General features: G+C 37.2%; 2 protein-coding genes across 3 annotated transcripts; both read left to right on the plus strand.

The window, feature by feature from the left end:
• Positions 1 to 1,733: 1,733 nt before the first annotated feature.
• LOC128515697 (uncharacterized) lies at positions 1,734 to 5,868 on the plus strand. 2 transcript variants are annotated; one of them, XM_053489820.1, is made up of 6 exons: positions 1,734 to 1,799; positions 2,259 to 2,386; positions 2,534 to 2,577; positions 2,767 to 3,155; positions 3,250 to 3,384; positions 3,501 to 5,868. In XM_053489820.1, exons 2-6 carry the CDS (start codon positions 2,313 to 2,315, stop codon positions 3,909 to 3,911), a joined length of 1,053 nt encoding a protein of 350 aa, XP_053345795.1. In that variant the 5' UTR covers positions 1,734 to 1,799; positions 2,259 to 2,312; the 3' UTR covers positions 3,912 to 5,868. The 2 variants fall into 2 exon arrangements, with proteins under 2 accessions (XP_053345795.1, XP_053345796.1); XM_053489821.1 differs by having other exon boundaries at positions 3,250 to 3,400; positions 3,501 to 3,640.
• An 884-nt stretch (positions 5,869 to 6,752) lies between these two features.
• LOC128515698 (uncharacterized) lies at positions 6,753 to 11,412 on the plus strand. The gene is made up of 5 exons (XM_053489822.1): positions 6,753 to 6,981; positions 7,114 to 7,133; positions 7,397 to 7,529; positions 9,215 to 9,427; positions 10,118 to 11,412. Exons 1-5 carry the CDS (start codon positions 6,967 to 6,969, stop codon positions 10,787 to 10,789), a joined length of 1,053 nt encoding a protein of 350 aa, XP_053345797.1. The 5' UTR covers positions 6,753 to 6,966; the 3' UTR covers positions 10,790 to 11,412.
• The last annotated feature ends 11,689 nt before the right edge of the window (positions 11,413 to 23,101 follow it).

Raw genomic sequence — 23,101 nt, forward strand, 5'->3', positions numbered from 1 at the left:
ATCTAATAATAATAATATACAAATATTACGGGGAAAAGACGATCAGTTAATGTACTTACAAGACTGTGGGATGGATAAAAACTATTTTTTGTGGGCTTATTTTATTTTATGTTTTATGTAACAATTATTCATGATAAACTTCATTCGAATGCTGTCTACACCGCGTACAGACACTAGACAGCATCACCTATGGTTAATAGAATAATTTAATTAATGTACTAATTTAATAGAATAATTTATTAATTTAAAATAAAATGTTAATAAATCCTAACATTATGCATGGTCAAGCAGGCTTTCTTTTTTTTGATAGATTAACATTATTTAACATAATAAATTCACAGATCCATCAGATAGGCTACTGTCTGTTAATGTTTATTTAAGATGTTACAGACTTGTCATAGCCATTCAGAGTGCTCAAGAAAAGGCACAAGAGAACTGTTCTGTGTGTGATGTGGGGTTGACGATTAGCTACCACTTAACTAGCGTTAGCAATTTGATCTTGAGGTAGTAACAGACTTACTCTGTTTGGCAGTCTTTTTGAACATATGTTCAATATTCTGCGATAATGACGCTGCTGCCTGCTTTCTCTTCCGTCTCTCCTGCTCTTTTCGACCCATATTATACACCGCCGGATGCCGCCGCACACATTTAAAAAACGTCAGTTGCTGCGCAGGTTTGTCACGTCGCGTTTTTTTTGTTGTTGTTGTAAATTGTTTTGTAATAAAGTGTTATTTTAAATAATGCCCAACAATTTTAATCTGTCTAAAAAATAAATAAAAAAAAAAAAATAATAATAATAACAAAAAATTCTGGACCTTTGGCAGTGAGGGGTGGGTCGTTCGAACCACCCGAACCCCCCCTGGCTACGGGCCTGAGGAATATGTTTTTACGCCATTGTAGCTGCTCTTGAGTCCACATCATTAAATTAATATCTATGTAAATATATATCTAAATAAATTTCTGCTTATGATATTGTATTATATTTGGCTATAACCATGGTAATGGTGTTGTCTTGTCTAAATATGTTTGTATGTGTTGAATATACCCTGTTGTCACCAAGAACAACGGTATAAAATAATCCTATTACATGTAAACGTACAGAAGGCGGCGCCAGATTCATAAAAATGCTTACATACTGTATCAGCACTAACACTTTGAAGATAAAATGGGATACAATATGCACAGCAAAATATACTCAGCAAAAAAAAAAAAAAAAAAAGTCTCTTTTTCAGGACTGTGTATTTCAACAATAATGTAAAAATCCAAGTAACTTTACAGATCTTCATTGTAAAGGGTTTAAACAATGTTTTCCATGCACGTTCAATTAACCATAATCAATTAATTAACATGCACCTGTGGAATGGTCGTTAAGACCTTAACAGCTTACAGGAAGTAGGCATTTAAGGTCACAGTTCTAAAAACGCAGGACACTAAAGAGACTTGTCTACCGACTGTGAAAAACACCCAAAGAAAGATGCCCAGGGTCCCTGCTCATCTGCGTGAACGTGCATTAGGCATGCTGCAGGGAGGCATGAGGACCGCTGATGTGGCTAGGGCAATAAATCGCCATGTCCGCACTGTGAAATGAAATGAAAATAAACGTCATGACTCAAAAAAACTATACTTTCACTTAAAAAAAAAAAAACAAAAAAAAAACGTCCCGTTCATGAACGAGATTCAAAGAACCGAGTCACTAAAATGATCCGAACTTCCCGTCACGTGGTGTTTTTATGCGCCTCGACGCCATAAAGCTGAGTAACGCGGGCGTTTTCCTTATTGAGAGCAACAAGAGCTGTTGCGTAAGTCAGTCTAAGCTTTTTATCTTTCTTGTTTTTCGGTGTCTTTTTTATTTAGTGAAATTTGTTGTGGGTTTTAATTATTTTTAATTTTGATAAACATGTTTTTGTCCCTGTGCCAGCCTGTGACGACGGTTAATGTGGATTAAACCTCTTAATATTCGTAGAGTAATAACACATTCCCCCTCAACAAATGTTATGTATAAGGCATAAAGTTTTTTTATTAATCTTTTTTAATCTTGTTTTAAAAAAATTATTTTCACGATAACATTTTGTTAAAGTTTTGCTTTCATTATTACCAACTGTACAATTATCTCACTTCACGTTTCCTGTTGTAAACATTATATTTAAATGTTTATAGAGTTTCATTTAGTTTAGTTCCTTCTTATTAAAGCACTGTTTTTTTTTTTTACGTTATTTTACATGAATTATCTCTTTTTCTCTCTTCTTCTTTCTTACCAGCCTAGATCATCTATTTGTGCATTAATCAAATTAAAAGTGTCAGGGAACAAATAAATGGGTTCTCACACTTTTCCTTTGATTGCGGCACAAGTAGATGATCAGGTTAGGATGCCACCAAACATTAACAAGTAAGTACAGTTGTAATGTCAATTGCATACACAAGTTATAAAATGTGTAACTATATATAGTATAACCTATGAACAAAGTTTAAATAAAATGTTATGTATTTGTTTGGTACTTTTAACAACAAACATTATAATTATTATAATTTACAGATGTGATGGCTTTGAAAGTGAATTAGCTGGGCTCTACACAGAAGGTAAATGTAACTATCAGCTGACATTTAATAAGGTTTTTTTTACGTGCTTAGAATTTTTATATTCTTTAATATTATTGTATTAATATGCCATCAAAATTTTAATATTACATGTATTTCATTATAATGAATGTATTACACTAACTGCAATGTGATAATAAAAAAAAAATGTATTTCATTTATGCACTTAAGGTGGTCGTGTAGATCTTGATAAAGTTGCCAATGTTGTACAAAGGTACAGCGGTACAATAATTCCCCTGAAAAAGCCAAAGAGTTACAGTGTTCGAGTGTGTGGGCAGGATGACACGGTCTATGGTGGAAATGAGGAACAGCTAGAAGCCTGGAAAGATTTCTACCTACCAGAAAGAATGGAAATGGTGGTTATTGGTGCGATTGATGATTTCCCATGTGATGCATTTGGCCTGCAGTTAGTTCTCTTGTTGTGTGAAGACGGAAACATCTATGCTTATGAAGATGAAGTTCTCCACCTCGTAGCAAGAAATGTAAATGAACTGTTTGAAACTGGCCTTACCTTTCCTGGACTAGAATGCTACAGACTGGGGGAATGTTTTGAGGACTATGTGAGAATTCACTTCTTTTACTTTAAATTTTTTGTAGAATTTTCAATTTGTTTTGTAGATTTACTGTGGTCTATTATGCTTTATTTATTTTTAGACAGAAGAAGAATACAATGAAATCATGGAATCTGATGAAATGAAGAAAATGAAACAGAAGCACCACAATTTCCGCGAAACGTTAGAGCTTGAACTACTGGAACTCCTAGAGGACTCTCAAAGCACTGAATTTAAGGTGATGCTCATTGCAAGTAAGAATGACAAAAAAATATCAAGATAACCCATTGCAGTGTCCAATGCAATTTGTAAATATTTTTTTGTTTTCAAACGCTCCTTTTTATTTATTTTCAGGATGAAGAGAAAAGCACAGTCCAGCTTAAGATGAATTCAGACATAAAAGAGTGTAATAAGGTTGTTCCCTACAACATGCAGATTGTTCCTTTTTGCACAAATTTATCCACTTACTTTCCCAGGAGATTTAGAGGAAGAGGGTACACCCTGGACAGGGTGCCAATGTATTCCCTGTTCCCTACAGACAGTACAGGTATTTGGGAAAAACCATTTAGCCTAATCTACAAATCTTTTGCTTGTGGGAGGAAACCGGAGTATCCGGAGGAAACCCACCAAGTATATGGAGAATATGCAAACTCCATGTACACAGACCCAGAGGCAGAAATCAAACCCAGACCCTGGAGGTGCAAGCCAAAAGCGCCACCGTGCCGCCCTACACAAGAGGCCCATTCAGGGCATCTTGTTCATTAATTGCAGTCAAAAATAATGAATACAAAAGAAAATATTGAAACAGTTTGTACTGTTTTTATTGAGACCTTTATGATTTCTAAGAAGTAATGTTAGGAAAATTAATATAACAGTCCACATAATTTTTTAAGTACTAAATGGCGATTTGATTAAAAACTAAAGGGCGTTCTCTGACTTTTGGACAGTACTGAAAGTATATGTACAGTGCATTACATAAAAAATCATTCCCACTCTTGAACTTTTCCTTTATTTTTTTCCTCATTTTCATGCTGATTTTAAAACCCCTAAATTTGTATGCAATTACAGTGTCATGTAATAAATATCCCTGTTCTTGGAGGGATCCAGAGTTTGATAGAGGTAATAAATAATTATAACGAAGAGCTATTAAAAAAAAGTCTAGGACATAGTCCTGCAAGTGTATCAATCAGAGTTTGCTGATTTAACAGATATTCCTTATCAATAACTAAACTATTATATTTCATGTTTTCTAAGAAACTCTGGAGTACACCTGCCCATTATACAATTGTCTAATCAGCCAATTATGAGGTTGCAGTATGAATCAATGAATGAATGATCCTGCAGATAAAGTTCAAGTGCTTCAGGTAAAGTTCAGACAAAACATCAGAATGAGGATAAAGTTTGGTCTCTGTGACTTTGATTATGGCATTGTTGTTGACACCACATGGGCTGGTTGATTATTTTAGAAACTGCTGATCTTGAATTTTAAGACAAATAATAATTACTTCAGAAACTGCTGAATCTGAATCTTCTGAGAACTTCTTAAGTGCACAAACCAGATCCATGAAACACCAACTAGCCTGCCACAGCTAAAGTCAATCCTTTAATATTTTAGGGGGGAATGTAATCAGGATTTAGAGAACATATAGAGACATTTAATCTAGAATAATCTCCAATAAATACACAATCTAATATATATTGATTGAACCTGCACATGTATACACTTACATTAGAGCACACTCATAAAATTAGTAGGCCATAAACTTCCTTAGTATTTGGTAGAGTTGCCCCAAATGTTTCGGGTATACATCAACAAGCTTTCTACAATAGTTTGTTGAATTTTGGCCCATTCTTCTTGGAACCAGTGTACTGTAACTGGGTCAGGTTTGTAGGTCTTCTTGCTCGCACTCGCCTTTTCAGTGCCGCCCACAAATTTTCTATAGGATTGTGATCAAGGCTTTGTAATGGCCACTGCAATACCTTGACTTTGTTGTCCTTAAGCCACTTTGTAACTAATCTGGAGGTACAGTATGCTTTGGGTTATTGTCTATTTGAAAGATCCATTTGCATCCAAGCTTTAACTTCCTGGCTGATGTCTTCAGACGTTGCTTCAATATATCCACATAATTTTCTTTTCTCATGATGCAATCTATTTTGTGAAGTGCCTTTATATGCATCCACAGGTGTGCCTCCAATGAACTTAAATGAAATCAGTTAACCTGTCAGACGTTTCTTAAGCTTAGAATGTAATCACCTGGAGTTTTCTTTTTGTTTAAAGACACAAACTTAGTCTATGTATATATGTAATTAAATAAATTAATAAATAGAAATTCTCCTTTGCTCAATTCTGACATTTAACAAATGCAAAAAAATATGTTTAGTCTGAGTTAATGTTTGACAGTAAAGAAAAAAAATGTCTTTTTCTGAAGTGCGTAAATATCTTGTTTCAACTGCAATAGTATATGATTCTATCTTTATTGCAGTATAGTAGACTGTTATGTCTATATATAGCTGTACTGAGTTTCCTGTTGCATTAATTTATTTGCTTACTCAAGACTTCAAACTGTGTGTATGTGTTTTTCAGATGTGTTAGATAGAACAAAAGTTATCATTACTTTTATAAAGGGCCACTACCAGAATATGAGATGTATTAACTCTCAAAATATATAATTTTCTGGTCATAGAGACAAACCTAAAACAACAATAAAAACGTGATCGTGTGTATGTGTATATCTGTGCTATTTCTTTTCTATGGCTAAAATGCTTTGAGCTTTACATATGTTTTGGACATGCCCAAAGCTATACATTTTTATTATTTTTATTTATTATACATTGCTATTATTTTTGATACCTTGTCAAAAGTATGCCAAATACCATTAGAACCATCCCCATTTATTGCACCTTTTGCTGTTGACTTAAGTGGTGCCCGCTTAAATGACACCAAGGCCAATATGATCGCCTTTAGCTCCTTTCTCGTTCGGAGACTGATCCTGTTTAAGTGGAAGGAGTCGTCGCCACCAGTGGGTACTCACTGGATTAAAGAGGTATTTTCTTCATCTAGAAAAGATTCACTATTCTATAAAGGGATTGATTTAGGAATTTTATGATGTCTGGCAACAATTTATAAGCCATTTTGAAAATATAGATGCAGATCAATTAGATCTGTAATAATAGATAATAAAACATCTGTAATAAAAGATCTGTAAAGATTTCTTTTTTTAGTCTCCATTTTTTCGTTTCCGTTTTTGTTTGATGTGCAATTTATTTATTTTTCCTTTTTTTCCCTTTTTCTGCTGACTGGCTTTTTTTTTTTTGTTTAGCTATTTTGCTGTTGTTGATTTTTTGTGGGGTGGGGGGAGGGGTACGGTTAGAAAAAAAATAGTGTACAATGTAAGTATGTATACGTAACTTGTTTATATTTCCAATAAAGAAGACTTTGATGAACTTTAAGGGCTACTGTACATGTTATACTTCACATTGCTTAAAGAGGGAGAGGACATATTATACATATTAAAGCCAGTACTAACCAAAAAAGGAAAGAAAAGACGAACAGGTATAAGAAAAATAAACAAAAATATAATAACAGTAAGGAAGTTTTAGTAATGTTAACAGTATTACAAGCCACCAACAGTAACTTACAACAACATGCAACTCTTTGTACACGGAAGTGAAACACTTCCTCGAAAAAGAAACCTTATGGTGATTAAAGGAACGGCGCACCATGGGTGTGGTGGACACACTGTAGTGAACTATCTGTTAAACCGCACATACACGTTGATCATTGCTACAGAAGATTTACTAGAATTTGTTTGCTGAAACCATGGAATCTACCACAGTAAATATTGTTTTTCTTTTTCTGTAAAAAGCAATATTTAAAGCAGGTTAAATTATTGCTGTTATGTTGAATGTACAACCTACTAATGTGAAATTTAATGTTTTTTTTTTTTTTTACATATGTATATTCAAGGACACACCAAACAAAAGGAGGTATGTAAATATAATCTTTTACTGCTAACCCAACAAATGAAAGTGCTCAGTCATATCTAAAACCACTGTGCTTAGCCGTGTTACCTCTCACTTTAACAACATTCCTAATACAGACTTATATATAATGTACATATTTTTAAGATTATGGAAATCTGTTTATGTCTGTAAACTCTTTCGATTGTTTAACATAGTGCTTGTGTCACTGCAGACTGAAACGTCTCAGTAGGCTTTTAACTACACATATTTGACTTTGCTTTGTCTAGGAAACCTCCTCCAAATTTCCTTATAGGTAAAGAAAGTAATAAAGAAAGTTTAATATCATGCAGTCACCTATTAATCCGCCACACAATGGAGATAACAAAAGGAAATGACAGTCTCTTGGTTTACATGAAAGAGGTATGTGGAGAAAAACAATGCTTAACAATTATGAGTGATTATATGTCCTACCCTTTGCTGATAAAGTGACCTTTAAGTGGTTATTTCGCATGAGTTGAAAACACTGAATCTATAGTATTTTCAATATGTCAATATTTTGTAATCATTTTTGTATTGCACCAAAATTAAGTTTAAACATGGCACTACTGTTTTAATGATACTCTGTGCCAATTGTCTATACCGCTTTATCCTGTATACAGGGTCAATCCATCGAGTTTCTCCAGCATACTGTAGATCAGATTGATGGACACGAGTACTCATCTGTTAAATTTTTGAGGAGAACAGTTTTTTCACCCCACAATTAATTAATAATATTTTAAAAAGTTTTATCGTTTTTGTTTTTAATATCATTCTGAAGTAAATTAAATAGTAATAGTTAAATAACTAATAGTTAAAATATTAAGATGGGGAAGTGCTGGGTTTGATGTCATGTGGGGATTTATGCAATTTAAATGCAATTTAAATCAGATTTACAGGGGCCTCTTGTTTTTATTGTTTTACAGAGTGTTTATGTTAGATTTATTTTATATTTAACAAATGGTCACCTTGGGATTATATGGTTTTGTCTGACATTTTTGTTAAATTTGAGTTATTCACATTTTCTTATTCTGTGACAATCTATTTACATTATGTGAAGTTGTGTACATTTTGCGTCTTTTTAAAAAAAAAAAAAAAATCAAATGGAATGTGTCAGCCCAGCAAGAGCGTTAAGTTTACCCACTGGTTGGGTCAAATAAAATAACCCAGCACTTTAACATTTAACCCACTGGTTGGGTCAGATGAACAACCCAGAATTCTGGGTTAAATGGGTAAACCCAGCACTTGGGTCAAAACAACCCAGCGCGTGTTCTGTCCAATAGTGACCCAGCAGCTGGGTTATGGTTGGCTTGTTTTTTAACCCAGCAGTTTTTTACAGTGTACACACACTCACATGCTCATTCACACACTGCGGCCAATTTGCGAATGCGAATAAGCTAATCTGCATGTCTTTGAACTGAGATGGAAATGGATTACCTGGAGAAAACTCACCAAGCACAGGGAGACTATGCAAACCCCATGCATACAAACCTGAGGCAAGAACTGAACCCTCAACCATGGAGATGCAAGGCGACAGTGCTAACCCTTATGCCACCATGCTCACAAGCCCAATAATATTTTGTGAAATCAAATTATTCATTATGGGTGGGATGTGATATTTGGACTCATATTGGTGAACAAAAAAACTTCAGAGCATGGGCAAACTTAGTATAAGTGAATTAATTGTATTAATATTTAATGTAATCTATCTGTCTTCAGATAAAACAAACTAATTTTTAAAATTCATATTAATAATTTACATCCTAAAAACAGACAGTGTTATCTAAATCCCACAGATGATGCATTTTTCCCCAAACTCTCTTTCCATTCCATTCCTCCTCCACATATGCCTTTTCTGTGTCTGTAAACTAGCCACACGACTCCAAAAAGATTCTGAATTTGGCTTGTTTAAACTACAGCAGATATAAAAATGAAAAAAGGACAGAAAGCAAGAATTCTTTTTTTGTCTGTGATGACTAAAAAGTATAACTTACATAACAGATGCCCTTGAATAACAGAATCTTTTCAATCTAATATTAATGAATGTCCAATATATTTGTTTGTCTTAGATGCTTCACAGCATTTTCTTCCTTGCTTACATTCACGACCGATCCTTGACTCCCAGTGAGATCCTCGAAAGTAAAGAACCACAGGAGACTCCCGGGAAACACAACACAACTAGTAAATTACATGATTTGATCTGGAAGAAGTTTCCTGAGCCTTTTGAACAGTACAAAACTAATTTGCCAACTCGCACTCCCTTTTCCATTCTGCTACACATGGTAAGTCAATGTAGAAGTTAAAAATTATTCTATTAGTTGGTCTACACATATCCACAACACTGATGATTAAATCTTGCAAAGTTAAAATTTTTACAACATAATCAGGAAACATAGTACAGTTGGTTTACCCTGAGAAACTAAACTGAACTAGATTGTCGTTCCGTTTAGTTGTGTGTTAATTTTTACTTGGGGAATATCAATGTAGAATGCTGAAAAACAGCAGTTTTTATGTTAATTTCAACAACAAAACAAAACAACATTTTTATGAAATAAAAAAAAAATCACTTGTGTTACCTCCAGTCCCGCTGAAAAGCTTATACAGTAATACAGTAATATTTGATGGTAATGGTCAGGCTCAGAACATGATGCAGTTGCATTACTGTGCCTTATTAAAAAGATATGATGAAAATGTCATGCAAAAGCATACAAAGTTCAGGCAAGAAGCCAAACCAGTAAAGTATTACTATACATAAAACATCATTATATGAAACAATAAAGTTGTAGACTTATTGTCATTTGGTTATTGTCTACTATAGGATTATTCACAGTCAAGGGTATCAATGTGAATTCTAAACACTATTGCACAATCAACATCCCACTTTAATTATACAGCTATTTGTTGTAGTGAATGTTTTATGTTTTAATTCAGTTTCATTTGATTACTTTGTTGTTGGTTTCTTTGAAATTTAGATGGAGATACTTTATCACACTGCAGAGGAAATCAAAAAAGAGCTGCTGATTCTGCTGAAAAAACTTAAATTCCCAAATCCGCTCCACAGGCCAGGTAGCAAAAAGGAGGAATATTACACACTGGAGTCGACTGTAATCTGTGTGTGTTTTGATTCAGGTTCCAGTTCAGACTCAACGCCAAAGAAGTATTTTGGGGCATCTCTTTCCTGCAGAAAACGCAACACAAAGAGAATTATGATCGACGTGTCTTGTCTTAAAACATGGGATGAGTATGTATCTCATGCAGTAATGTCATTTACTCCAGAAGGTGTTGCCAGAGAATTGCCATCTAGTATAACATTTCCCGAATCAGTGGAATGTCAGGCATACATTAGAGACTGGAAAAAGAATGTTTATAAAGAAAGACGTCCATGTTTAAACTGTAAAAAGCTGTTCAATTTAAAAGATGCAGACCCAAATAAAGTAGATCATCCCTACGGGAATTGTGCTGAGACAGAGTGCTTAAGCAAACTACTTCTTAATAACCAATACACACGAAAGAACACACGGATGGAAAATCATACAGATTTAGAGACACTGAAAACAACAACGAAAGAACGCTTGACCAAGGATCTCGCCGACGTTGGCATTAACATGATTATTGAGAACATTCTATTTTACAGTCCAATGTAAAGAGGGCATAATGGAGAATGACTGTTGTGTTTTTCTTAAGGAACAGCTTATATTACATGCATATAAGGGATTGCCTAAGGTAGACCTGTATGCATTATGGAACACCTCCTGGTCTTTTATACTTTTACCCAATTGTTCAGTGCTCAAGTGAAAAAATTGAAAAAGATCAGCCTAAGCAAAAAAATTTGGTAAGCCTTTATCAATGAATTCTACAGACTCCTGCTCTTGGAATGGAACCTAATGTGGTCTTCTTCTGCTGTAATTAAAATACCTCAAGTTTTAGTGAGCTGTGCATTTTGAGATGCTTTTCTGTTTGCCATGGTTGTAAATAGTGATTATTTGAATTACTGCAGTGTGCCTGTCACCTCATACTACTGTACTGTACCTGTCACTGTTAACCTGGCTAGATTACTGAATGTTTTATAATTTTCTACACCATTGTTTTTAAACTCTAGAGTCTTGTTCACTCACTCGTTCTCCATAGCACTTATCCTGTACAGGGTTGCAGAAGGTCTTTAGCCTATCCCAGGGGACATGGGTCACACAACTACACTGTAAAAAATTATTGTAAGGCTATGTAAATGAAACAAAAAAGGATATTTTTTTTACAAATAATAATAATAATAATAATAACAATAAGTGTATTTTCTTTTACAAATAATAACTTAAATTATAAAAATTTAAATTATTATTTGTAAAATAAAATATTTTTTTATAATAAAGTGTTTTTTTTACAAATAATAATCAAGTGTATTTTTTTTTACAAATAATAATTTTGGTAAAGTGAAAACTTTAGAGTATTAAGGGATTAAGTAAACAAGTATATATTTACTTAATTTAGACTTGCAAACATTAAACATACAACAGTCAAGTAAATGTTACTTATGATTCTTTGACAAATCAAAATGAATTAATAGAGTACTTAGAAAATCAAGTAGAATTTAAGGTGACTTTAGGTAATCTGCGCATGTGCGAAAAAGAATCTCTCCCGCAATGATCACCTTCTCAAAAGTGCTTCTACGTTTTCTTTGATAGGTAAGTAATAGTTGAAAATGCATAATATTTTGGATTTTTTGACTCAAGTATTTGGTAATTGTGTTAACCTTGAGAAATTGAGTTGTCGTCACTAAATTTTGTATACTTTCTGCACATTTGGAAACTCGAGTTGATGATCGTTAGTCTACGCCATTAAAATCTCTGTGTTTTACATTAAGACGCGTCAGTCTGGAATGTGTTACTTTATCCGTGATATATGTTTTTGTTGAATTAAATTTTGTCGTGATAAAATTTTGTGCAGTTGTTCGGGGATTCTTACCATATATATGCGACATTTCAAAACCTCTAAGTTTTACAAAAGTCATCTAAAACCCTTGAACGCGTGACTTGCCACTTGATATATGTTTTGATCGGTATGTGTAATTTTGTATGGTTGTACAGTGATTCCCAAATGATGTAACGTGACAAAAGTTTCAACATTCACACAGTGACATGACAAAAGAAGTATACTTGACTGTATCTGAGAGATGAGAATCCATTAAGAACTAGGTGGGGGGGGGGGGCGTAGAGCAAGATGGCGCTGTTCCAAGCAGACATGCTGCGCTCTTAATCCTCAGACATCATCGAGATTTGCATGCAATTTGTTAAAGAAAACTACTTCTATCCCCCTATCATTTCATGTAAATATATTTTTTTAAGGGACTAATATTAACGTTGTTTGAAAACTTGGTTTCTATGATCAAACGCAAAGCGAAGGTTAAGGTTTTTTTTCCTGACTTACCAAAATCTTTATCGTCAAAATATGTGTGGACTTTGATATAACTATGCGTGATATATTTTATTTTTCTCATTACAAACATACACTCACCTAAAGGATTATTAGGAACACCATACTAATACGGACTGCCGTATATCAGAACTGCCTTAATTTTACGTGGCATTGATTCAACAAAGTGCTGAAACCATTCTTTAGAAATGTTGTTGGCCCATATTGATAGGATAGCATCTTGCAGTTAATGGAGATTTGTGGGATGCACATCCAAGGCATGAAGCTCCCGTTCCACCACATCCCAAAGATGCTCTATTGGGTTGAGATCTGGTGACTGTGGGGGTCATTTTAGTACAGTGAACTCATTGTCATGTTCAAAAAACCAATTTGAAATGATTGGAGCTTTGTGACATGGTGAATTATCCTGCTGGAAGTAGCCATCAGAGGATGGGTACATGGTGGTCATAAAGGGATGGACATGGTCAGAAACAAAGCTCAGGTAGCCCGTGGCATTTAAACAATTCCCAATTGGCACTAATGGGCCTAAAGTGTGCCAAGAAAACATCCCCTACACCATTACACCACCACCACCAGCCTGCACAGTTGTAACAAGGCATGATGGATCCATGTTCTCATTCTGTTTACGCCAAATTCTGACTCTACCATTTGAATGTCTCAACAGAAATCGAGACTCATCAGACCAGGCAACATTTTTCCAGTCTTCAACTGTCCAATTTTGGTGAGCTTGTGCAAATTGTAGCCTCTTTTTCCTATTTGTAGTGGAGATGAGTGGTACCCGGTGGGGTCTTCTGCTGTTGTAGCGTGTTGTGGTTTCACGAATGCTTTGCTGCATACCTCGGTTGTAACGAGTGGTTATTTCACTTAAAGTTGCTCTTCTATCAGCTTGAATCAGTCGGCCCATTCTCCTCTGACCTCTAGCATCAACAAGGCATTTTCGCCCACAGGACCTCCGCATACTGGATGTTTTTTTCTTTTCATACCATTCTTTGTAAACCCTAGAAATAGTTGTGCGGGAAAATCCCAGTAACTGAGCAGATTGTGAAATACTCAGACCGGCCCGTCTGGCACCAACAACCATGCCACGTTCAAAATTGCTTAAATCACCTTTCTGTTCAGGAGATTGTCTTGACCAGGACCACACCCCTAAATGCATTGAAGCAACTGCCATGTGATTGGTTGATTAGATAATTGCATTAATGAGAAATTGAACAGGTGTTCCTAATAATCCTTTAGGTGAGTGTAAATAATATATAGTAAATGTATTTATTTTATTGTTAAAGTATTATATTCATAAATGTATTTTTTTTTAACTCCCAAAATTAGGCGGCACAAAATTTACCTTCTAGGTTTTGTAACTAATGTTTTTGAAGTTTATAGTTCAATCTTTCATTATTGTTTAATGCAAAATTTCCTAACAGGACGACAGGATCGAGACGAGACGAGATGCAGTAATGCGCAGTCTCATTTTGTATCTCGAAGAAGTGGCAGAGAACCTATTCAAAGACAGCAAAGTAAGTCCTAGACATGATGTGTTAGTTTACTCCAAATTTGCTGTTTATTTACTCACCCTCTGGCCATCTCAGATTTTTCATTTGAACAGTGAAGAGTTTTTTGCTACAACTGCAATCACCAGTGATTCAGATAATGCAGGTGTTACGATATTGGATTTATTTGTTACGATATTGGATTTATTTTTTGTATGTCTGGTGATGCTTGCTTTATCTCTGCTATGTCTCTGCTGGTGGGGACGGATTGGGCTTGTCTCTTCCTTGTTTTTGCAGATGCCGCCCACTTCTGCCATTGCCAGGAATCTATTGGCCTGTCCTTTGTTGGTCCCGCCTCCTCCCAGATGATTGGGTCCTCCAGGCAACCCAGAGGCCTACTTAAGGCCTTCAGACCACCATACTTTAGACCTTGTTTTTGCTTACTGTTTATTCAATACTTTATTCTGAATGTTATTCTGTGTATGACCCCTTTGCTACGTTCTGAATACTCTTAGACTTTCCCCTTTCGATAGTTGCTTGGTTTTTGTTCGCCTATTCCGTGTATGACCCTTTTGCTTGTTTTGACTACGCTTCTGTGTTTGCCCTCTTTGTTTTGTTTGTTTAGTTTGTAAATACTTTTGTATATATTTGTACTTAATTCTTTATTGAGTGGCTTAGTAAGGAGTCGATGCCATTTTGTTTGCCCCTTGTTTTTTTCTTGGTTTGTGGTTAGTTAGGGAGTAAGGGAAGAACTTTGTATTTCCGTTTCTTTGTTTTTGGTGAAGGTTAGTTGTTTCACTTTCGTACTAGGTAGAGGGAATTTTGTTTATTGTTTTGGCCTTGTCGGCTTCTGAAGCTTACAGCCACATTTTGGGAATTTGCTTATTTCACCTTGTTGTAAAATAAACACTAAGCAAACGCACTTTTGGTCTCACCCCCTTTTTTTTTTCTTTTCACTCCTGTTACGGCCCGACCTAGACCGGGGCGTAACAGAATTGGGGGCTCGTCCGTTGCTTTTTCTCGCTCCGTCCTGTTTATTTCAGTGCACTTGTGTTTGTCTGGCGGCATTTGTCTTTGTGGTGGGGGAGTGTTTGGTTTGCTCTTCTTGGAAATGGCTACAAAGTTTAACTTGGACCAGTTTACCATTTGCCCCACGGTAGAGCAGTTTGAGAAGTGCCGAAAGGATGACTTGTTGTTGCTCGCCGATTTCTATCAGATTTCAGTGTCACGGAGTGCTACGAAGCGCGATATTAAGATGCTGCTCTACGCTGAGCTGTTTGAACAGCGCGTTGTGTGTGAGCGTCCAGAGGCGGGTGTTGCAACTCACTCAGGTGATCCAGAGGATTTGGCGGCAGCGGAGGCTGGCGCCAGGCCCAAGGATCCCACACGCATAGATCCCGCTGTAGGAAGCTTACCATTAGAGGACCCCAGGCTTGCGCTGCAATTAAAACAGCTGGACTTGGAGTTGAGTCGACAGCAGTACAAAGCTCAGCAGCTACAGTTCCAAACGTTGGAGCTGGAAGCTAAGAGAGAGATAAGGCTGAAAGAGCTGGAGCTGGAGTTGGCCTCAAGGTTTGGGCCCACCAGTGCCCCTGTGTCTCCTGTACCTGTTCGCGCATCCTCGCCTGTGCCTGCACCCGTGCCTGTATCTGAGTTGTCGCCTGTGCTAGGACCCACTGTGTCTGTAAGTTCTGGATTTGATGTAAGTAAACACATTGCTTTGGTGCCTATGTTCAGAGAAAGTGAGGTGGATACTTATTTTTCTGTGTTTGAGCGCATCGCTGCCACTCTGCAGTGGCCTAGGTGTATTTGGTCCTTGCTTTTACAGTGCAAGTTTGTGGGTAAAGCTCAGGAAGTGTGTTCTGCCTTAACACTTGAACAAAGTGTTGATTATGAAACTGTTAAGTCAGCTGTGTTACGGGCATATGAACTTGTCCCCGAAGCTTATCGTCAGAAGTTTAGAAAACATGCCAAATCCGCCAGCCAAACATTTGTAGAATTCGCCCGGGAAAAATGCGCTTTGTTTGACAAGTGGTGTGCAGCCAGTAAAGTCACCACCTTTGACCAGTTAAAAGAACTGATACTGTTAGAAGAGTTTAAAGAGTGTATTTCGGATAAAATAGTTGTTTATTTAAATGAACAAAAAGTCTCGTCGCTTGCTGATGCTGCCGTTTTGGCTGATGAGTTTGTGCTCACTCACAAAACTGTGTTTTCGCCTCCGCGGCGCGATATTACTAATCGTAGCCCTAAAGTTTCCGCTAGCACGTCTAAGAATTGTAGTGATTCCCGTGAATGCTTCTATTGTCATGAATCTGGACATTTTATCGCTACCTGTCCCGCGTTATCTCGTAAGAACCGTCGTAAAGCACAGAACACTAAGAGTGTGGCTTTAGTTCATGTTCCACCGCAGACAGCTAAAAGTTCAATTTCGCTTTCGTCGGTGGATGCTGCGTTTAATATCTTGGATGGAATGGTTTCACTCTCGGCCACAGATTCTGAGCCTACGCCACTTCGTATTCTGAGAAACACTGGCGCTGCTCAGTCATTTATTTTGGAAGGTGTCTTGCCTTTGTCTGACCAGTCTAGTTGTGGTGCCGATGTTTTAGTTCAGGGAATTGAACTTGGTGTGGTAAAAGCTCCGTTACATATGATTTATCTTAACTGTGATATTGTGTCTGGCTTTGTTAAGGTCGCAGTTCGTCCTCAGTTGCCCATTAAAGGAGTTTCTCTTATTTTGGGTAATGATTTAGCTGGTGGAAAGGTTTTTCACTTGCCTATTGTCACGGATGCTCCTGAGCTGAATGAAAGTGATGCGCTGTCACGTGAGTTTCCCTCGGTTTTTAGTACCTGTGTGGTGACACGCTCTCAGGCTCGTAAAATGAAGGATGCTGATGACATTTCAGATTCCTTTATGTGTAATGATAATCCGGTGTTTGAAGATGAGAATTTGTCTTCCAATCCACTTGTTTCACTGGAGGATAAGACCTTCTCCATACAAGATGATGTCGCTACTTTGGGTGTTGGGCGAGAGCAGTTCGTTGACGCTCAGAAATCTGATACATCTCTCTCTCGTTGTATTGCTGCAGCTGTAGATAGTGCTGAGTTACCTCAACACTCAATGGCATACTTCTTTGATGATGATGTTTTAATGCGAAAATGGTCACCCTCTAATATTAAGCATGAGTCAAGGGCTGTTTTCCAGGTTGTGGTTCCAAAACCATATAGAACACAAGTTTTGCTTATTGCCCACGACCATGATCTTGCTGGTCACCTTGGTGTAAGGAAGACCTACCTCCGTGTTTTAAAACACTTCTTTTGGCCTGCCATTAAGTCTGATGTTGCTAATTACTGTCGATCCTGTCATGTTTGTCAAATTGCAGGGAAACCTAACCAGGTTATTCCCCCTGCTCCACTTCAACCAATCCCTGTTCTGGGAGAGCCTTTTGAGAGACTTTTGTTAGATTGTGTCGGTCCCCTCCCTCGAACTAAGTCTGGTAATGTGTATCTGCTAACCCTGATGTGTGCTGCCACTAGATATCCTGAAGCCATGCCCCTGCGTAGCATCAAATCACGTGCCATCATTCGAGCACTTATTAAATTTTGTACCACCTTTGGTTTGCCCAAATATGTTCAGTCGGACCAAGGTTCAAATTTTATGTCGGCTTTGTTTAAAAAGGTTATAACCCAGCTGAACATACAACACCAGGTTTCTAGTGCCTATCACCCGGAGTCCCAAGGTGCATTAGAACGTTTCCACCAAACCTTAAAGTCTATGCTCCGAACATACTGTTTGAACCATGAACGAGATTGGGATGATGGGGTACCATTAGTTCTGTTTGCTATTCGTGATGCTGTGCAGGAGTCTCTTGGATTCAGTCCTGCAGAATTAGTTTTTGGTCACTCTGTTCGTGGTCCCCTAAAAGTACTGCAGGAAGAGCTACTGTCTCCGAGTCCTGTGAAAGGTCCAACTATGAATGTTTTAGATTACGTGAGTTCCTTTCGTGAACGCCTACATGCAGCATGTGACGTAGCAAAACGTTCTCTTGCCTCCACACAAACTCGTATGAAGAATCATTTTGATAAAAAGGCTGTTGTGCGTCAATTCCAAGCAGGTGACAAAGTGTTGGTTTTACTACCAGTGCCGGGTTCTGCTCTCCAGGCTAGGTTTTCTGGCCCTTATGTTATTGAGTCAAAATTGAGCGATACGGATTATGTTGTAAAAACTCCTGACCGTAAGAGGAAATCTCGTGTGTGCCATGTCAATATGCTTAAAGCTTATATCACTCGCTCCCCCCCAGATGTTTTTGTCCCTGTGGCCATTTCAGTAACTGCCTCAGTGCAATCGTCACCATATGAGTATTCTCCTGAGTTCGATGGTCTCAGCTTTGGTCGAGCTTGTTTTCCCTGCGCTAGCCTGCCAAACTCAGAATGGCTTTCAGATATTCAATCTAAACTTAGTCACTTGTCCGTATCTGCCCAAAATGACAGTCAGTCTCATTAAGAGTTACCCTAAGCTTTTTTCTGATACGCCCTCCCGCACTACTGTCCTTCAACATGACATTGATGTTGGTAAACACTCTCCTGTGAAGCAGAATACATATAGAATTAATCCCACAAAACGTGCCCTTATGAAACAAGAAACTGATTATTTACTTAAGAATGGTCTTGCTGTTCCTAGCTGTAGCCCTTGGAGTTCTCCTTGTCTCCTAGTTCCGAAACCTGACCAAAGCTACCGTTTTTGCACAGATTATCGAAAAGTTAATGCTTTAACTAAAGCAGATTCGTTTCCGCTTCCTAGAATGGAAGATTGTATTGACCGTATAGGAAGTGCAAAATTTGTTACAAAATTAGACCTGTTAAAAGGTTACTGGCAAGTTCCTCTAACACCACGTGCATCTGAAATCTCTGCTTTCGTCACCCCGGACAGTTTTCTTCAGTATACTGTGATGGCATTTGGACTTAGAAATGCACCTGCTACGTTTCAGCGTTTGATGACCCAGGTTCTGGGTGATGTGCCTAATTGTGAAGCCTACCTTGATGATGTGGTAGTATTCTCTGATACTTGGGATGCACATGTTTGTACATTAGACTCTGTATTATCTCGCCTTCAGAAAGCTTCCTTAACATTAAACCTAGCAAAATGTGAGTTTGGTCATGCCACCGTTACATACCTTGGTAAACAGGTGGGACAAGGTACAGTTCGCCCGCTAGATGTCAAAGTTAAGGCAATTGTTGCATTTCCCGCACCCAAAACGAAAAGAGAGCTTCGACGTTTTCTCGGTATGGCAGGTTATTACAGAAGCTTTTGTAGAAATTTTTCTGATGTTGTTTTGCCTCTTACATCTCTCCTCCGTAACTCTGTCCCTTTTGTGTGGTCTTCTAGTTGTGAAGCAGCGTTTGAGTCTGCTAAATCGCTTTTATGTAGTGCACCTGTCCTTTTTGCTCCTGACTTTTCCAAACCTTTCAAACTTGAGGTGGATGCCAGTGGCACAGGTGCTGGTGCTGTTTTGATTCAAGAGGATAGAGATGGTATAGATCATCCCGTAAGTTACTTTTCTCATAAGTTTAACCATCACCAGCTGAACTACAGCACTATTGAGAAGGAAGCCCTTGCACTTTTGCTTGCACTTCAACACTTTGAAGTTTACGTTGGTTCCAGCACTGTCCCCATTACAGTTTTTACAGATCATAACCCCCTTGTTTTCAGGCTTTACCTCTTGGAGTGTTCAAAAAGCAGATACATTTAACACAAAAGTAATCCCTGCTAGTGTTGGTTGATGTATATTCTCCATAGTGACATCCTTTCATCAGCCAATTAGATCACTAATAAATGATTGTTATTGGGTGTTTTTTTTTTCTTTCCTAATTTGTCCTTATTTATTAAGTGCAGAAGATTAGAGATTGTGATTGCATTACTGGAATCACTCCTCTAAACAGATTGATCTTCCGAACTGCTACAGCCTTTAAAAAAAAAAAAAATTCCTCACGAGGGCTGTTGTTGGAGTACAGTTACTAAACAAGAGTCACTACATATGGACATGCACACATGTTACAGTAAACCATACACTCACACTGATGTTGAATATATGAGTGACTGTTATCTCGGTTGTGATCACATGATTACGGTGGCCCTGAAGTGCAAAACACATTAACAAAACTGAAAACAAAACAACAAAACCCAAAACAAAATAACAAATTCAAAACCAAATTAACAAAACGAAAACAAAATAACTAATATCTGACTGGCCGAAAAAGTGCAATATAAATTAACAAAACCCAAAACTATTTTTTATCTGACTAGTTTTGTTTTTTTGTTTTTCGGATTTGTTAATTTGGTTTTGAATTTGTTAATTTGTGTTCAAACCGTAAGAGGTAGGTATAGTTTGTGAATGAAATGCTTACCGCTAATTGGACGAGACATCTGTCACTCAAGATATACAGGAAGTACTGTACAGTAGTAGCGGTAGATTTGTGTGTGTATGAATGTGCAAACATTATTGTGGTTTCAAATATGCCGTTCTTACGGTGGCCCTAAAATCAGTTTTGTTGATTTTTTTGCACTTCACAGCCATCATAGTTTAAAGTGAAGGAGAACACACAAGAAACAAAGATAAAGAAACAAGTTCCTACTTCCTGTATATCTTGAGTGACAGATGTCTCGTCCAATCAGCGGTAAGCATATCATTCGCAAACTATACCTATATACGTACCTTTATACGTATAAATTCCATAAGAGTATATAAAAATTCATTGCATGCGTTCTGCAAACAACCCAAAATAACTGACTTTCTGTCAAGCTAAAACCATGACAAGTACAGTGGAACCTCGGAAGCAAAGAGCATTAGTTTTTAAATCAATTTTGACTTGAAAAACGAGCATTGTCTTGGTTTAAGAGTACCGAGTATCATGTATCACGCATGCACTTCTTGTTTCGACGATGAGCGTCACGTGATCACAACTGAGCCAATAAATTTTTTCGCTCTTAGGCTGCGGAATTGTGGGTAATCGTCTCTCCTGCTGGATCTTGGTGCTCATCTCTTACTGGTATAATCAACATCCGTGCACGTGTGTACTCTTTACTATAACACTGTGATCACGTGTGTGTGTAAAACATATTTTATCTTGTGTTTGTAAACGTGTGTGTACACCGCGCGTGTATTGTTTATTATAACACACGTGTTTGCACAGTTTCTTTAAACTTTTTTTCCCCCAGGAAATTTATCAGAGCAACTGCATAACCAGGACAAAGCAATTTCCCTCTGGGATTAATAAAGTTCTTTGAATCTTGAATTGAATCTTAAAGACTACAGAAGTTAATTGATCTTTAATTAATATTTCAAAAACAATGCTGCCCATTCTACTGACTGGCACTACCTTCTTTGCAGTGGCTGTAAAAATAGAATTTGTTTTAAGCACTTCTGCTGATATCAATTCAGCAAGCTCCCCTGCCAATGACTTATTAGTGTGGCTTTCATATTTCCTTAAAATATTCCTGATCGACTGTTTTGCTGAAACCCTAAACAATGAAAGAATGTCGCACAACCAACTTAATATCTCCCAAGTTGTACAATTAAAAAAAAAAAAAAAAAAGCAGGAACAGTGGCATCCAGAACATTTTACTATAGATTCTGCACAGGATCTTGTGATTCTTCTAACCCTGTGTCTTCATTGATTACCAAACTATCAGTTGGCAATGTAGCAAAAGAGCAAAACATTTTTAGGAGTTAGTTCAAGTACTGGAGAAATAGATACGTCTTGAGTCATCTTTTAAAAATTGCCAAAGATTCAGCTGTACAGACATCTAGAGGCAGTTCAATTCACCACCTAGATGCCAGAACAGAAAAAAAGGTTGGATGTATGGCTTCCTTGATCCCTGAGAGATGGTGCAGAATTTGACGCCTATGTGCTACCACCTGTGGTTAGAGTGTGCGGTTAACTCGCGCTGCGACCAATGTTTTGGCAGCCCTTACTTCTGCCTGTCATGTGCGCCATCGCAGCAGTCTGGTACAGGGTTTCGGTAGCTCTGAACCCTGTAGTCTGGTACAGGGTTTCAGTAGCTCTAAGTTCAGTCTGACGTACCAGTTTTTGCCACAGACGGCACTGCCTACTGTTACATTCATGGTTACATTCAGTGAGGAACACCTGTGACACACTCATCGTATGACATAAAAGTTGTTGATGACGCTGCCTACTGAACATTCAGTGAAGGACACCTATGACACACCTGTGACACATCTACATTCACAAACGCACAAAGAGACAAACAGAATTTCTGTTTTTATGCAGGTCCAAGGGCATTTTTCTTTTAACTTTTCTTTCTTTTTTTTTTTCATTTCACGGTGTTTAATCCTCCTCCAAACTGCATCTAGCTGCTAATCAGCCTCTGTAAATATAAGAATGAACTAAGTCCAAGTTTAAGTTCAATTTCTGCTTAAGATATTGTATTGAATTTGGATATAAGGATGGCAATGATGTTGTGTTGTCTGATTATGTTTGTGTGTTGTATATATTATCCAGTACATATTCAATATAAGAACAATGGCATGAAATAATCCTAATACATTTAAATGTACAAGATGATGCCATGTTTATAAAAATGCTTACACACTAGCATTAATACTTTGAAGATATAATGGCATAAAATACATGATTGTGGCGAGGTGTAGGGGGCTGGCTCGAACTCCGCTGATCCCCTGATTTTAACAATTGTAGCCAATTACGCCAACTTTGGGATTGCGCCCAAGAAAATCAACAGCTCTAATTATTAATGTAACACCCAGGCACATTCACTGATCATGCAAGAGGCTTGGATTTCGTACATAAGTACATACATACATTTCGTACATACATTTTCGTACATACAGTTATACACAATGTAGAAGTTCAAGAGTTACATATAGGAATGCTAAAAGTAGTTGCAACTATACCGTCAAGTGTATGCTACACTAAGAATAATAAACAACATACTAAAATACAGAATAATCAAATTAGAGCTGGAGTTTTCCAGTGGATAAGCAGACTATGAAAGGGGGGGTGAATATC

Source organism: Clarias gariepinus, chromosome 28 (genome assembly GCF_024256425.1).
Source record: "Clarias gariepinus isolate MV-2021 ecotype Netherlands chromosome 28, CGAR_prim_01v2, whole genome shotgun sequence".
Lineage (NCBI taxonomy): Eukaryota > Metazoa > Chordata > Actinopteri > Siluriformes > Clariidae > Clarias > Clarias gariepinus.